This window comes from Calonectris borealis, unplaced genomic scaffold (assembly GCF_964195595.1).
Source record: "Calonectris borealis unplaced genomic scaffold, bCalBor7.hap1.2 HAP1_SCAFFOLD_311, whole genome shotgun sequence".
Classification (NCBI taxonomy): Eukaryota; Metazoa; Chordata; class Aves; order Procellariiformes; family Procellariidae; genus Calonectris; species Calonectris borealis.
Window position 1 is genome coordinate 1 of NW_027441694.1, and position 16,056 is coordinate 16,056.

General features: G+C 67.7%; 2 protein-coding genes across 2 annotated transcripts; one reads left to right on the forward strand and one right to left on the reverse strand.

Moving 5' to 3' along the window:
- Window positions 1-3,308: 3,308 nt before the first annotated feature.
- On the reverse strand, window positions 3,309-6,984 carry LOC142077581 (cellular tumor antigen p53-like; the record flags this gene model as incomplete). The annotated part of the gene is made up of 4 exons (XM_075139518.1): window positions 6,938-6,984; window positions 5,282-5,417; window positions 5,147-5,192; window positions 3,309-3,525 (listed from the first exon to the last, which is right to left on the reverse strand). Coding segments are annotated over exons 2-4 (316 nt in total), but the record flags the coding sequence as incomplete, so codon positions are not given.
- Window positions 6,985-7,957: 973 nt separating this feature from the next.
- LOC142077582 (monocarboxylate transporter 13-like) lies at window positions 7,958-16,039 on the forward strand. The gene is made up of 5 exons (XM_075139519.1): window positions 7,958-8,002; window positions 8,723-8,951; window positions 12,857-13,000; window positions 14,050-14,790; window positions 15,834-16,039. The coding sequence occupies exons 1-5, from the start codon at window positions 7,958-7,960 to the stop codon at window positions 16,037-16,039; spliced, it is 1,365 nt and encodes a 454-aa protein (XP_074995620.1).
- The last annotated feature ends 17 nt before the right edge of the window (window positions 16,040-16,056 follow it).

Below are 16,056 nucleotides of genomic sequence, written 5' to 3' on the forward strand. Positions count from 1 at the left end.
GTGGGACCCCCACCTAGGACCCCCAGATCCTTGGGACCCCCAGCTGGGACCCCCCCGAACTGCCCAGACACGTGGGACCCCCACCTAGGACCCCCAAACACCCGAGTCCCCAAATTAGGACCCCCCCCCCATAGTGCATGGGACCCCCATCTAGGACCCCTCCAGATCCTTGGGACCCCCAGCTGGGACCCCCCCGAACTGCCCAGACATGTGGGACCCCCACCTAGGACCCCCCCAGATCCTTGGGACCCCCAGCTGGGACCCCCCCGAACTGCCCAGACACGTGGGATCCCCACCTAGGACCCCCCCAGATACTTGGGACCCCGAGATGGGACCCCCCCGAACTGCCCAGACACACGGGACCCCGCCTAGGACCCCCCCAGATCCTTGGGACCCCGAGGTGGGACCCCCCTGAACTGCCCAGACATGTGGGACCCCCATCTAGGACCCCCCCAGATCCTTGGGACCCCCAGCTGGGACCCCCCCGAACTGCCCAGACACGTGGGACCCCTGTCTAGGACCCCCCCAGATTCTTGGGACCCCCAGCTGGGACCCCCCCGAACTGCCCAGACACACGGGACCCCTGTCTAGGACCCCCAAATACTTGGGACCCCCAGCTGGGACCCCCCCAAACTGCCCAGACACACGGGACCCCCACCTAGGACCCCCAAACACCCGAGTCCCTAAATTAGGACCCCCCCCCATACTGCCTGGGACCCCCATCTAGGACCCCCCGGATTCTGGGACCCCCAGCTGGGACCCCCCCGAACTGCCCAGACACGTGGGACCCCCATCTAGGACCCCCCAGATTCTTGGGAACCCGAGATGGGACCCCCCCAAACTGCCCAGACACGTGGGACCCCCACCTAGGACCCCCAGATACTTGGGACCCCCAGCTGGGACCCCCCCGAACTGCCCAGACACATGGGACCCCCACCTAGGACCCCCCCAAAACACCCGAGTCCCCTATCTAGGACCCCCCCCCCATACTGCCTGGGACCCCCATCTAGGACCCCCCGGATTCTGGGACCCCCAGCTGGGACCCCCCCGAACTGCCCAGACACGTGGGACCCCCACCTAGGCCCCCCAAACACCCGAGTCCCTGAATTAGGACCCCCCCCCCCATAGTGCATGGGACCCCCACCTAGGACCCCCCAGATCCTTGGGACCCCCAGCTGGGACCCCCCGAACTGCCCAGACACGTGGGATCCCCATCTAGGACCCCCCCAGATCCTTGGGACCCTGAGATGGGACCCCCCCGAACTGCCCAGGCACGTGGGACCCCTGCCTAGGACTCCCAGGTACTTGGGACCCCCAGCTGGGACCCCCCCGAACTGCCCAGACACGTGGGACCCCCATCTAGGACCCCCCCAGATCCTTGGGACCCCCAGCTGGGACCCCCCCGAACTGCCCAGACACACGGGACCCCCACCTAGGACCCCCCAGATCCTTGGGACCCCGAGATGGGACCCCCCCGAACTGCCCAGACACGTGGGACCCCCATCTAGGACCCCCAGATTCTTGGGACCCCCAGCTGGGACCCCCCCGAACTGCCCAGACACGTGGGATCCCCACCTAGGACCCCCCCAGATCCTTGGGACCCCGAGATGGGACCCCCCCGAACTGCCCAGACACGTGGGACCCCTGTCTAGGACCCCCCCAGATTCTTGGGACCCCCAGCTGGGACCCCCCCGAACTGCCCAGACACACGGGACCCCTGTCTAGGACCCCCAAATACTTGGGACCCCCAGCTGGGACCCCCCCAAACTGCCCAGACACACGGGACCCCCACCTAGGACCCCCAAACACCCGAGTCCCTAAATTAGGACCCCCCCCCATACTGCCTGGGACCCCCATCTAGGACCCCCAGATTCTTGGGACCCCCAGCTGGGACCCCCCCGAACTGCCCAGACACGTGGGATCCCCACCTAGGACCCCCCCAGATCCTTGGGACCCCGAGATGGGACCCCCCGAACTGCCCAGACACGTGGGACCCCCACCTAGGACCCCCAAACACCCGAGCCCCGAATTAGGACCCCCCCCCATAGTGCATGGGACCCCCATCTAGGACCCCCCCAGATCCTTGGGAACCCGAGATGGGACCCCCCCGAACTGCCCAGACACGTGGGATCCCCACCTAGGACCCCCAGATTCTTGGGACCCCCAGCTGGGACCCCCCCGAACTGCCCAGACACGTGGGATCCCCATCTAAGACCCCCAAACACCCACGTCCCCTATGTAGGACCCCCCCCATAGGGCTTGGGACCCCCATCTCGGACCCCCCGGATTCTGGGACCCCCAGCTGGGACCCCCCCGTACTGCCCAGACACATGGGACCCCCATCTAGGACCCCCCAGATACTTGGGACTCACAGCTGGGACCCCCCCGAACTGCCCAGACACGTGGGATCCCCATCTAGGACCCCCCCAGATCCTTGGGACCCCCAGCTGGGACCCCCCCGAACTGCCCAGACACACGGGACCCCTGTCTAGGACCCCCAAATACTTGGGATCCCCAGCTGGGACCCCCCCGAACTGCCCAGACACACGGGACCCTCACCTAGGACCCCCCAGATACCTGGGTCCCCCCAACTCCATGTCCCCCCCACCCCGGGGTGCACCCCCAGCCCCAGGGTCCCCCCCAGCCCCCCCAACCCCATCCCCCCCCCCCACCCCCTGAGCCCCCCCAACTCCATGCCCCCCCCACCCCCAGGGTCCCCCCAGAACCCCCCCCTCCATGCCCCCCCCAAACCCCTCAGCACCAGGGTCCCCCCCAGCCCCCCAACCCCATACCCCCTCCCACCCCTGAGCCCCCCCACCCCCAGGGTCCCCCAGACCCCCCCCTCCATGCCCCCCCCCCAAACCCCCCAGCACCAGGGTCCCCCCCAGCCCCCCCAACCCCATACCCCCTCCCACCCCCTGAGCCCCCCCACCCCCAGGGTCCCCCCAGACCCCCCCCTCCATGCCCCCCCCCCCAAACCCCCCAGCCCCAGGGTCCCCCCCAGCCCCCCCAACCCCATACCCCCTCCCACCCCGGGGGTCCCCCCCAGCCCCCCCAACCCCATGCTCCCCCCCCCCCCCACCCACTGGGGTCCCACCCCAGGGTCCCCCCCAGCCCCCCCAACCCCATACCCCCTCCCACCCGGGGGTCCCCCCCCAGCCCCCCCAACCCCATACCCCCTCCCACCCCGGGGGTCCCCCCCAGGTCCCCCAACCCCATGCTCCCCCCCCCCCCCCACCCACTGGGGTCCCACCCCGGGGGTCCCCCCCAGCTCCCCCAACCCCATGCTCCCCCTCCCCCCCACCCACTGGGGTCCCCCCCCAGGGCCCCCCCACTCACGGTGCAGGTGACGGACTTGGCGGTCCCGGTCTCCAAGAAGCCCACCCGAAAATCGTGGTGACCCCCATAATCCTCGGTGGAGGGGACCACCGGGGAGGGGGGCAACAGGGGAGGGGGCTCCGCGGGGGGGGGTGGCACCAGCACCCCCCCGGGGGGCTCCGGGGGTGACCCCAGGGGGCTCAGCTCCTGCTGGGGGGGGGGGGTGGTTAGGGTGCCCAGATGCTGGGGTCTCCATTTTTTGGGGGGGGGGCAGATGCTGGGGTCCCCTTTTGGGGGGGGGGTCTCAGGACACCTGGGTCCACTTTGGGGGGGGTCTCCCAGGGTCCTCTTTTTGGGGGGGGGGTCTCAGGACACCTGGGTCCTCTTTGGGGGATGCCCAGATGCTGGGGTCCCCTTTTGGGGGGGGTCTCAGGACACCTGGGTCCCCTTTTTGGGGGGGGTCTCCCAGAACCTGGGTCCCCTTTTTGGGATGGGGGTGGGGTCTCCCAGAACCTGGGTCCCCTTTTTGGGGGGGGGGGGGTCTCCCAGAACCTGGGTCCCCTTTTTTGGGATGGGGGTGGGGTCTCCCAGAACCTGGGTGCCCTTTTTGGGGGGGGGTCTCCCAGAACCTGGGTCCCCTTTTTGGGAGGGGGGTGGGGTCTCCCAGAACCTGGGTCCCCTTTTTGGGGGGGGGTCTCCCAGAACCTGGGTCCCCTTTTTTGGGGTGGGGGGGGGTCTCCCAGAACCTGGGTCCCCTTTTTGGGGGGGGGGTCTCCCAGAACCTGGGTCCCCTTTTTTTGGGAGGGGGGTGGGGTCTCCCAGAACCTGGGTCCCCTTTTTTGGGGTGGGGGGGGGTCTCCCAGAACCGGGGTCCCCTTTTTGGGGTGGGGTGGGGTCTCCCAGAACCTGGGTCCCCTTTTTTGGGGGGGGGGGGGGTCTCCCAGAACCTGGGTGCCCTTTTTGGGGGGGGGTCTCCCAGAACCTGGGGTCCCCTTTTTTGGGGTGGGGGGGGTCTCCCAGAACCTGGGTCCCCTTTTTTGGGATGGGGGTGGGGTCTCCCAGATGCTGGGGTCCCCTTTTTGGGGGGGGGTCTCCCAGAACCTGGGTCCCCTTTTTGGGGGGGGGGTGTCTCCCAGAACCTGGGTCCCCTTTTTTGGGATGGGGGTGGGGTCTCCCAGAACCTGGGTGCCCTTTTTGGGGGGGGGTCTCCCAGAACCTGGGTCCCCTTTTTGGGAGGGGGATGGGGTCTCCCAGAACCTGGGTCCCCTTTTTTGGGGTGGGGGGGGTCTCCCAGAACCGGGGTCCCCTTTTTGGGGTGGGGTGGGGTCTCCCAGAACCTGGGTCCCCTTTTTTGGGGGGGGGGTGTCTCCCAGAACCTGGGTCCCCTTTTTGGGGGGGGTCTCCCAGAACCTGGGTCCCCTTTTTGGGAGGGGGGTGGGGTCTCCCAGAACCTGGGTCCCCTTTTTTGGGGTGGGGGGGGTCTCCCAGAACCTGGGTCCCCTTTTTTTGGGAGGGGGGTGGGGTCTCCCAGAACCTGGGTCCCCTTTTTGGGGGGGGGTCTCCCAGAACCTGGGTCCCCTTTTTTGGGATGGGGGTGGGGTCTCCCAGAACCTGGGTCCCCTTTTCGGGCGGGGGGTCTCCCAGAACCTGGGTCCCCTTTTTGGGAGGGGGATGGGGTCTCCCAGAACCTGGGTCCCCTTTTTTTGGGGGGGGGGGGTCTCCCAGAACCTGGGTCCCCTTTTTGGGGGGGGGGTGTCTCCCAGAACCTGGGTCCCCTTTTTTGGGGGGGGGGGGGGTCTCCCAGAACCTGGGTGCCCCCAGCACTCACCCATTCCGGGGGTTCCTCAGGGAGCGAGTGGATGTTATCAGGGAGCCTGGGGGGGTGGGTGGGGGTCAAGGTCAGAGGTCAAAGGTCACCAGGGTGAGACCCCCACCCCCCACCCCCCCGTGCCCCCCCACTCACATGTTCCAGAGGTTGAGGAAGACCTCGCCCCCCAGCTCCAGCTCCTCCGCCATCTCGTTGGGGGGGGGGGGGGGGGGGGACAGAGGGGGGGGGGTCCCCTCGGGGGGGGGAGGGGCTGCCCGGACACCTGGGTCCCCTTTGGGGGGGGGGGGAGAGAACAAGGAGTTAGAGCACCCCGATTCCTGGGTCCCCTTTGGGGGGGGGCACCCGGGCTCTGGGTCCCCTTTGGGGGGGGCACCCGGGTCCTGGGTCCCCTTTGGGGGGGGGCACCCGGGCTCTGGGTCCCCTTTGGGGGGGGGCACCCGGGCTCTGGGTCCCCTTTGGGGGGGTCACCCAGGCCCTGGGTCCCCTTTGGGGGGGCACCCAGATGCCTGAGTCCTTTTTGGGGGGGGCACCTGGACCCCTGGGTCCCCTTTGGGGGGGGTCTCCCAGGTCCTGGGTCCCCTTTGCGGGGGTCACCCAGGCTCAGGGTCCCTTTTGGGGGGGTCACATGGGCTCCAGGTCCCCTTTGGGGGGTCTCCCTGGTCCTGGGTCTCCTTTTGGGGGGGGTCACCTGGGTCCTGGGTCCCCTTTGGGGGGGTCACCTGGGTCCTGGGTCCCCTTTTGGGGGGGTCACATGGGCTCCAGGTCCCCTTTGGGGGGGTCTCCCTGGTCCTGGGTCCCCTTTGGGGGGGTCACATGGGCCCTGGGTCCCCTTTGGGGGGGCACCCAGATGCCTGAGTCCTTTTTGGGGGGGGCACCTGGACCCCTGGGTCCCCTTTGGGGGGGGGACCCGGACCCCTGGGTCCCCTTTGGGGGGGTCTCCTGGGTCCTGGGTCCCCTTTGCGGGGGGTCACCCAGGCTCAGGGTCCCTTTTGGGGGGGTCACATGGGCTCCAGGTCCCCTTTGGGGGGGTCACCCGGGCCCTGGGTCCCCTTTGGGGGGCACCCAGATGCCTGAGTCCTTTTTGGGGGGGGTCTCCCGGGTCCTGAGTCCCCTTTGGGGGGGGCACTCGGACCCCTGGGTCCCCTTTTGGGGGGGGGGGGGTCACCCGGACCCCTGGGTCCCTGCAGGGTCTGTGCAGGGGGCGGAGCCTCCCCACACCCTCCCCCTCTGTGAAGCCCCTCCCCCTCCCGCGACGCCCGCCCCCCCCGGGGGAAGCAATATGAGGCAAAACCCGCCCGAATCGGGCAAACCCCACCCCGCGCGGGGGGGGGGGGGGGGCGGGGGGGGGAAGGGGCCGATCCGGCCGGTTCGGGCCGGTTTGGGGGGGGGGGGGGGAGCCCCAGGAGCCCCCCCCCCGCCCCCAAAAGGGGACCCAGGCGCCCGGGAGCCCCCCCCCCTCCCCAAACTGGGGACCCAGGCATCCGGCGGACCCCAAAAAGGGGACCCAGGCGTTCAGAAAAGACACCCCCCCCCCAAAAAAAAAAAGGGGGCCCAGGGGTGCGGGACCCCCCCCAGCCCCCCCCTTGCCAGCCCCCCCCCCCCCTCCGAGGGTCCCAAATGCCCGGGAGCCCCCCCCAAAAGGGGACCCAGGCATCCGGGAGCCCCCTCCCCCCACCCAATAGGGGACCCAGGTTTGGGGGTGACCCCCCCCTCCCCATAGGGGACCCCCCCCCAATAGGGGACCCCCCCCCAATAGGGGACCCCCCCCCCCAATAGGGGACCCCCCGCTACCTCCGTCCAGCTCCCGCCACCGCCGCTGCACGCGCTGGGGAATCCCCCGTCCCGGCGTGCACCGCGCGCGGGGCGGGGCGGGGCGGGGCGGGGAGGGGAGGGGAGGGGGGAGGGAGTTGACGCCGCGCCGCCATCTTAGGTGAGGGCAAAGGGGGCGGGGTCTCCTGCCCATACTCACCCCGCCCCTCCCCAAAAGGGAGCCCCTCCCCCCGCCTGGGTGCCCTTTGCACGGGGGGGGGGGGGGGTGGATCATTAACAGGGGCTTTAAGACAGGACCCAAGACCCCCCACCCCCCACCCAAGGGACCCAGGTGACCTCCCCCACCCCCCCCCCAAAGGGACTTCGCCCCCCCCCCCCCCGCCCCCCTTCCCCCGAGGCTGCCCCGGCGCTGAACTCGGTAGGGAGCGGGACCGGACCCCTGGGTGCCCCCCCCCGGACCCCTGGGTGCCCCCCCCGAATGCCTGGGTGCCCCCCCCGGACCCCTGGGTGACCCCCAAATGCCTGGGTGCCCCTCCCCGGACCCCTGGGTGCCCCCCCCGAATGCCTGGGTGCCCCCCCAAATGCCTGGGTGCCCCCCCCCGGACCCCTGGGTGCCCCCCCCGGACCCCTGGGTGCCCCCCCCGAATGCCTGGGTGCCCCCCCGAATGCCTGGGTGCCCCCCCCGGACCCCTGGGTGCCCCCCGAATGCCTGGGTGCCCCCCCCGGACCCCTGGATGCCCCCCCCCAGACGCCTGGGTGCCCCCCCTTAACACCTGGGTGCCCCCCCGAATGTCTGGGGGCCCCCCCCGATACCTGGGTGCCCCCCCCGGACCCCTGGGTGCCCCCCCCGAACCCCTGGGTCCCTTTTTTACAGGCTCCTGGTGTCCCCCCCCCCCCGGACGCAGGGGTCCCCCCTGAGCACGAGACCCCCTGGGACCCCCTGGACCTCCGGACGCCTGGGACCCCCTGGGACCCCCCAGAACTCCTGGGTCCCCCAAAATCCTGGGGACCCACGCCTGGGTCCCCGCTGTGACCCCCCCAATGCCGGGGTCCCCCCTGACTCCCTGTGTTCCCCCCAACTCCTGGGTCCCCCCAACTCCTAGGTCCCCCGCTGACCCCCTGTGACCCCCCCAAACCCCCGTGACCCCCCAACTCCTGGGTCCCCCCGACTCCCTGTGACCCCCCCGACCCCCAGTGACCCCCCCCATCCTTGTATCCCCCAGACTCCTGGGTCCCCCCTGACCCCCTGTGACCCCCCCAAACCCCCGTGACCCCCCAACTCCTGGGTCCCCCCCACTCCCTGTGACCCCCCGACCCCCCGTGACCCCCCCCAACCCCTGTATCCCCCAGACTCCTGGGTCCCCCCAGACTCCTGGGTCCCCCCCGGCCGCCTGGGTGCCCCCGGCACCCCCTGTGACCCCCCAAACCCCTGTGACCCCCCAACTCCTGGGTCCCCCCCGACGCCCTGTGACCCCCCCAAACCCCCGTGACCCCCCAACCCCTGGGTCCCCCCCACTCCCTGTGACCCCCCGACCCCCCGTGACCCCCCCCAACCCCTGTATCCCCCAGACTCCTGGGTCCCCCCAGACTCCTGGGTCCCCCCCGGCCGCCTGGGTGCCCCCGGCACCCCCTGTGACCCCCCCAAACCCCTGTGACCCCCCCACCCCTGTATCCCCCAGACTCCTGGGTCCCCCCTGACCCCCTGTGACCCCCCCAAACCCCCGTGACCCCCCAACTCCTGGGTCCCCCCCACTCCCTGTGACCCCCCGACCCCCCGTGACCCCCCCCAACCCCTGTATCCCCCAGACTCCTGGGTCCCCCCAGACTCCTGGGTCCCCCCGGCCGCCTGGGTGCCCCCGGCACCCCCCGGGGGGGTGGGGGGTGTTGGGGGGCGCCTTCCTGCAGGCAGCGCTGGTGTCCGGGGGGGTGCGGGCCATGGGGCTCTGCCTGCGGCCGCTAGGGGGCGCCTTCGGGGCCCGGGCGGGGGCGGTGGCTTGGGTGGGCTCCGCCCCCCTGGCCGCCCTCCAGCTGGGGGGTGAGCGCAAACTGGGGGGGGGCACTGGGAGGCACTGGGATTATTCCTCTTCATCTCTCTGGGGTCCCAATCGCACCAGTATGGGGCACTGGGAGCGCTGGGAGGGCCCCTATCCGCACCTCTAGGGTCCCAATCATATCAGAAAGAGGCACTGGGGGGCACTGGGAGGCACTGGGAGCACTGGGAGGGCCCTTATCCATCCCTCTGGGGTCCCAATCACACCAGTAAAGGGCACTGGGAGGCACTGGGAGCACTGGGAGGGCCCTTATCCATCGCTCTGGGGTCCCAGTCGCACCAGTATGGGGCACTGGGAGCGCTGGGAGGGCCCCTATCCGCACCACTGGGGTCCCAATGGCACCAGTAAGAGGAACTGGGGGGCACTGGGAGGCACTGGGAGCGCTGGGAGGGCCCCTATCCGCACCTCTGGGGTCCCAATCATATCAGAAAAAGGCACTGGGGGGCACTGGGAGCACTGGGAGGGCCCCTATCCGCACCTCTGGGGTGCCAATCGTACCAGTATGGGGCACTGGGAGCGCTGGGAGGGCCCCTATCCGCACCACTGGGGTCCCAATGGCACCAGTAAGAGGCACTGGGGGGCACTGGGAGGCACTGGGAGCACTGGGAGGGCCCTTATCCATCGCTCTGGGGTCCCAATCGCACCAGTATGGGGCACTGGGAGCGCTGGGAGGGCCTCTATCCGCACCTCTGGGGTCCCAATCATATCAGAAAGAGGCACTGGGGGGCACTGGGAGGCACTGGGAGCACTGGGAGGGCCCCTATCCACACCTCTGGGGTCCCAATCACACCAGTAAGGGGCACTGGGAGGCACTGGGAGCACTGGGAGGGCCCTTATCCATCGCTCTGGGGTCCCAGTTGCACCAGTATGGGGCACTGGGAGCGCTGGGAGGGCCCCTATCCGCACCTCTGGGGTCCCAATGGCACCAGTAAGAGGAACTGGGGGGCACTGGGAGGCACTGGGAGCGCTGGGAGGGCCCCTATCCGCACCTCTGGGGTCCCAATCATATCAGAAAGAGGCACTGGGGGGCACTGGGAGGCACTGGGAGCACTGGGAGGGCCCCTATCCACACCTCTGGGGTCCCAATCGTACCAGTATGGGGCACTGGGAGCGCTGGGAGGGCCCCTATCCGCACCACTGGGGTCCCAATGGCACCAGTAAGAGGCACTGGGGGGCACTGGGAGGCACTGGGAGCACTGGGAGGGCCCTTATCCATCGCTCTGGGGTCCCAGTCGCACCAGTATGGGGCACTGGGGGGCACTGGGAGCACTGGGAGGCACTGGGAGCGCTGGGAGGGCCCCTATCCGCACCACTGGGGTCCCAATCATACCAGAAAGAGGCACTGGAGAGCACTGGGAGGCACTGGGAGCACTGGGTTTACTCCTCTTCATCTCTCTGGGGTCGCAATCACACCACTAAGGGGCACTGGGGGGCACTGGGAGCACTGGGAGGCACTGGGAGCACTGGGATTATTCCTCTTCATCTCTCTGGGGTCCCAATCGCACCACTAAGGGGCACTGGGGGGCACTGGGAGCACTGGAAGGGCCTCTATCCACCCATCCGGGGTCCCAATCGCACCAGTATGGGGCACTGGGAGCGCTGGGAGGGCCTCTATCCACACCCTTGGGGTTCCAATGGCACCAGTAAGAGGCACTGGGGGGCACTGGGAGGCACTGGGAACACTGGGAGGGCCCTTATCCACACCTCTGGGGTCCCAATCGCACCAGTATGGGGCACTGGGAGCGCTGGGAGGGCCCCTATCCGCACCTCTGGGGTCCCAATGGCACCAGAAAGAGGCACTGGACGGCACTGGGGGGCACTGGGAGGCACTGGGAGCACTGGGAGGGCCCCTATCCACACCTCTGGGGTCCTAATGGCACCAGTAAGAGGCACTGGAGGGCACTGGGGGGAACTGGGAGGCACTGGGAGCACTGGGAGGGCCCTTATCCATCCCTCTGGGGTCCCAACCGCACCAATAATGGGCACTAGGAGGCACTGGGAGCACTGGGATTACCCATTTTCATCTCTTTGGGGTCCCAATCACACCAGTAAGGGCATTGGGGGGCACTGGGAGCACTGGGAGGGCCTTTATCCATCCCTCTGGGGTCCCAATCGCACCAATAATGGGCACTGGGAGGCACTGGGAGGCACTGGGAGCACTGGGGTTACCCATCTTCATCCCTCTGGGGTCCCAATCACACCAGTAAGGGGCACTGGAGGGCACCGGGGGGCACTGGGAGGCACTGGGAGCAGTGAAGGGCCCCTATCCACACCTCTGGGGTCCCAGTCGCACCAGTATGGGGCACTGGGAGCGCTGGGAGGGCCCCTATCCAAACCTCTGGGGTCCCAATGGCACCAGTAAGAGGCACTGGAGGGCACTGGGAGGCACTGGGAGGACTGCGATTGTCCCTCTCCATCCCTCTGGGGTCCCAATCACAACACTAAGGGGTACTGGGAGGCACTGGGAGCACTGGAATTGTCCCTATCCATCCCTCTGGGCTCCCAATCCCACCAGTAAGGGGCACTGGGCAGCACTGGCATCCCTCTCTCCATCCCTCTGGGGTCCCCATCCCACCAGTAAGAGGCACTGGGAGATGCTGGTATCCCCCTCACCCACCCCCTGAGGTCCTAATCACACCACTAAGGGCGGTTGGGGGCTACTGGGAGGCACTGGGAGATGCTGGTATCCCCCTCACCCACCCCCTGAGGTCCTAATCACACCACTAAGAGCGGTTGGGGGCTACTGGGAGGCACTGGAAGATGCTGGTATCCCCCTCACCCACCCCCTGAGGTCCTAATCACACCACTAAGGGCGGTTGGGGGCTACTGGGAGGCACTGGGAGATGCTGGGATCCCCCTCACCCACCCCCTGAGGTCCTAATCACACCACTAAGAGCGGTTGGGGGCTACTGGGAGGCACTGGGAGATGCTGGTATCCCCCTCACCCCCCCCTGAGGTCCTAATCACACCACTAAGGGCGGTTGGGGGCTACTGGGAGGCACTGGGAGATGCTGGTATCCCCCTCACCCACCCCCTGAGGTCCTAATCACACCACTAAGGGCGGTTGGGGGCTACTGGGAGGCACTGGGAGATGCTGGGATCCCCCTCACCCACTCCCTGAGGTCCTAATCACACCACTAAGAGCGGTTGGGGGCTACTGGGAGGCACTGGGAGATGCTGGTATCCCCCTCGCCCACCCCCTGAGGTCCTAATCACACCACTAAGGGCGGTTGGGGGCTACTGGGAGGCACTGGGAGATGCTGGGATCCCCCTCACCCACTCCCTGAGGTCCTAATCACACCACTAAGGGCTGTTGGGGGCTACTGGGAGGCACTGGGAGATGCTGGTATCCCCCTCACCCACCCCCTGAGGTCCTAATCACACCACTAAGGGCGGTTGGGGGCTACTGGGAGGCACTGGGAGATGCTGGGATCGCCCTCATCCACCCCTTGAGGTCCTAATCACACCACTAAGAGCGGTTGGGGGCTACTGGGAGGCACTGGGAGATGCTCGTATCCCCCTCGCCCACCCCCTGAGGTCCTAATCACACCACTAAGAGCGGTTGGGGGCTACTGGGAGGCACTGGGAGATGCTGGTATCCCCCTCACCCACTCCCTGAGGTCCTAATCACACCACTAAGGGGGGTTGGGGGCTACTGGGAGGCACTGGGAGATGCTGGTATCCCCCTCACCCACCCCCTGAGGTCCTAATCACACCACTAAGAGCGGTTGGGGGCTACTGGGAGGCACTGGGAGCACTGGGATTGCCCCTATCCATCCCTCTGGGCTCCCAATCCCACCAGTAAGGGGCACTGGGCAGCACTGGGATCCCTCCCAGCTCCCAGTCCTCCCAGTAAGCAGCCCTGGGGGCCCCGCCCCCTTCGTTACAGGGCCCCTGGGCAGCGCCCTGAGCACCCGCTTCGGTGCCCGCCCGGTGGCCATGATTGGGGGGGTCCTCTCGGGCCTGGGGCTCTTCCTGGGGGCCTTCGCCACCCACCTGACCCACCTCTACCTCAGCGTGGGCTTATTGGCTGGTAGGGAGCAGGGGCTGCTGGGAAACGGGGGGTGGGGCCACCTAGAACGTGGTTGGTCATTGGGTGGAGATGGGGTGGGGTCACCTAGAACGTGGTTGGTCCTTGGGTGGAGATGGGGTGGGGTCACCTAGAGCGTGGTTGGTCATCGGGTGGAGATGGGGTGGGGTCACCTAGAACGTGGTTGGTCATTGGGTGGAGATGGGGTGGGGTCACCTAGAACGTGGTTGGTCATTGGGTGGAGATGGGGTGGGGTCACCTAGAACGTGGTTGGTCATTGGGTGGAGATGGGGTGGGGTCACCTAGAACGTGGTTGGTCATTGGGTGGGGATGGGGTGGGGTCACCTAGAACGTGGTTGGTCATTGGGTGGGGAGGGGTGGGGTCACCTAGAACATCCTGCAGCATTGGGTGGCCTGGACCTCTCTGGGCCAATGGGTGACCCAGAACATCGCAGTCATTGGGTGACCTTTGACAGCCCAAGTCCATCGGGTGACCTGGAGCACCCCAGCCTATTGGGTGACCTCAGACAGCCCCATCCCATTGGGTGACCTAGAACACCCCATCCCATTGGGCGACCTTGAGCACCCCATCCCATTGGGTGATCTAGAGCACCCCATCCCATTGGGTGACCTCAGACAGCCCCATCCCATTGGGCGACCTTGAGCACCCCATCCCATTGGGTGATCTAGAGCACCCCATCCCATTGGGCGACCTCGAGCACCCCCATCCCATTGGACGACCTAGAACACCCCATCCCATTGGCTGACCTCAGACAGCCCCATCCCATTGGGCAACCTCGAGCACCCCATCCCATTGGGTGACCTCAGACAGCCCCATCCCATTGGGCGACCTAGAACACCCCATCCCATTGGGCGACCTCAAGCACCCCATCCCATTGGCTGACCTCCAGCACCCTCTGCTGTCAGATGACCTAGAACACCCCAAACCCCTGGGCAACCTTAGACAACCCAACACCATTGGGTGCCCTACCCCACCCCACCCCACCCCATTGGCCGGTCGTACCCACGGGTTGCCCCGCCTCTTCCCGCAGGCCTGGGCTGGGCATTGGTCTTCACCCCCTCCCTGGGGACCGTGGGTCGTTACTTCCCAACTCGCCGATCATTGGCTACCGGCTTGGTGGTATCGGGTGCCAGCGTCTCGGGATTGGCCCTGGGACCACTGATCCCACTATTACTGGACACCTACGGTTGGCGGGGGGCCCTCCTCCTCCTGGCCGCCATCACCTTCAATTTGGTGGCCGCCGGTGCTCTTCTCCGTCCTTTACCCATCCCCAACGAGTCACCGGGGCCACCGCAGGATCAACCGGGATTGGTTGGGCTTCTCCGCCATGGTCCCTTCCTCCGTTACGCCTTGGCTTTCGTCTTGGTGGACGTCGGTTACTACGTCCCCTTCGTCCACGGGGCAGCTCGCGCCCACGAAGTGGGGTGCGACCAACGCCGCGTCGCTTTGGTGATGGCGGCCATGGCGGGGGTCGACGGAGGAGGTCGGGTTGTCGCCGGTTGGTTGGCCGCCCGACCGGCTACGCCCCTTCTTCGTCATCTCTTCGTTTGGGTGGCGTTGACGGGGTTGACGGCGTTGGTTTTACCTTTGGGGACCTCATTTGAGGGGCTCCTGACCTTGGCTTTGACCTACGGGTTTTGCGCCGGAGCTCTCGTGCCTCTCCAGTTTGCCGGGGTGGCTGAAGTGGTCGGGACTGGGAGGTTGATCCACGCCATCGGCCTCATGCAGATGTTTGAGAGCTTTGGGTCGCTGTTGGGGGCACCTTTTGCCGGTACGGAGGTGACCTAACGGGGTGCTGGGCGGGGGCTGGGAGGGTTGGGTGACCTAGAATCGGTCGTGGGGGGCACCCAGGGCTTGGGTGGGGGACGTGGTTCCCATTCTCATGGCCCAATGGGTGATCGATGGCTCATGGTGGGGTTGGGTGACCTAGAACCGGTCGTGGGGGGCACCCAGGGCTTGGGTGGGGGACGGGGTTCCCATCACCGTGGCTCTTCGGGTGGGCGATGGCTCATGGTGGGGTTGGGTGACCTAGAACCGGTCATGGGGGGCACCCAGGGCTTGGGTGGGGGATGGGTTTCCCATCACCGTGGCTCTTTGGGTGGGCGAGGGTGGGGTTGGGTGACCTAGAACCGGTCGTGGGGGGCACCTGGCCCTCTTTTCCCACCATCTTAGACCAAAAATGGCCCCAAGAGCCCACGGTGGCATTGGGTGACCTCAACCATACTGGAGGTTCGCGGTACCCCAAGAAGATTGGGGTTCACTCTGGAACCCAGACATCTTCTGGGTACCCCGACCCACAATCCTCCCGCTCCCCCCCAACCCTTGGGTCCCCCCAACCTTTGGGTCCCCCCAATAGTGTCCACGTAGGTTCTTAGGGGGGTTCTAGGTGGGGTTCCAGGTGCCCCAACCCACACGTTCCTTCTCCAACCCTTTGGCTCCTCCAGGTGGTTTTGGGGTTCCTAGGGGGGTTTTGGGGTTCCTGGGGGGGGTTGGGGGTTCCTAGGGAGGTTTTGGGGTTCCTAGGGGGGTTTTGGGGTTCCTGGGGGGGGTTTGGGGGTTCCTAGGGGGGGTTTGGGGTTCCTAGGGGGGGGTTGGGGGTTCCTAGGGAGGTTTTGGGGTTCCTAGGGGGGTTTTGGGGTTCCTGGGGGGGGTTGGGGGTTCCTAGGGGGGGTTTTGGGGTTCCTAGGGGGGGTTTGGGGGTTCCTGGGGGGGGGGTTGGGGTTCCTAGGGGGGGTTTTGGGGTTCTAGGGGGGGGTTGGGGTTCCTAGAGGGGGTTTTGGGGTTCCGGGTGCCCCAACGCCGCCATATTTTAAGGTTGGCTACGGGACGTGACCGGGAACTACACCGTCTCCTTCCTCGCCGCCGGTGCCTTCCTCCTGGCCGGGAGCCTCCTCATCCTCACCCTTCCCGGCTTCTTCCAGGGCAAAGAGGGGAGCCCCGCCCCGCCCCCCGATGACCCTGAACCCCCCCCCGACCCCCCCCCCGCCCCCCCGAGAGCCGCTCTAGACCCGGCCGTGTAAAACCCTCTGCTCCCCTC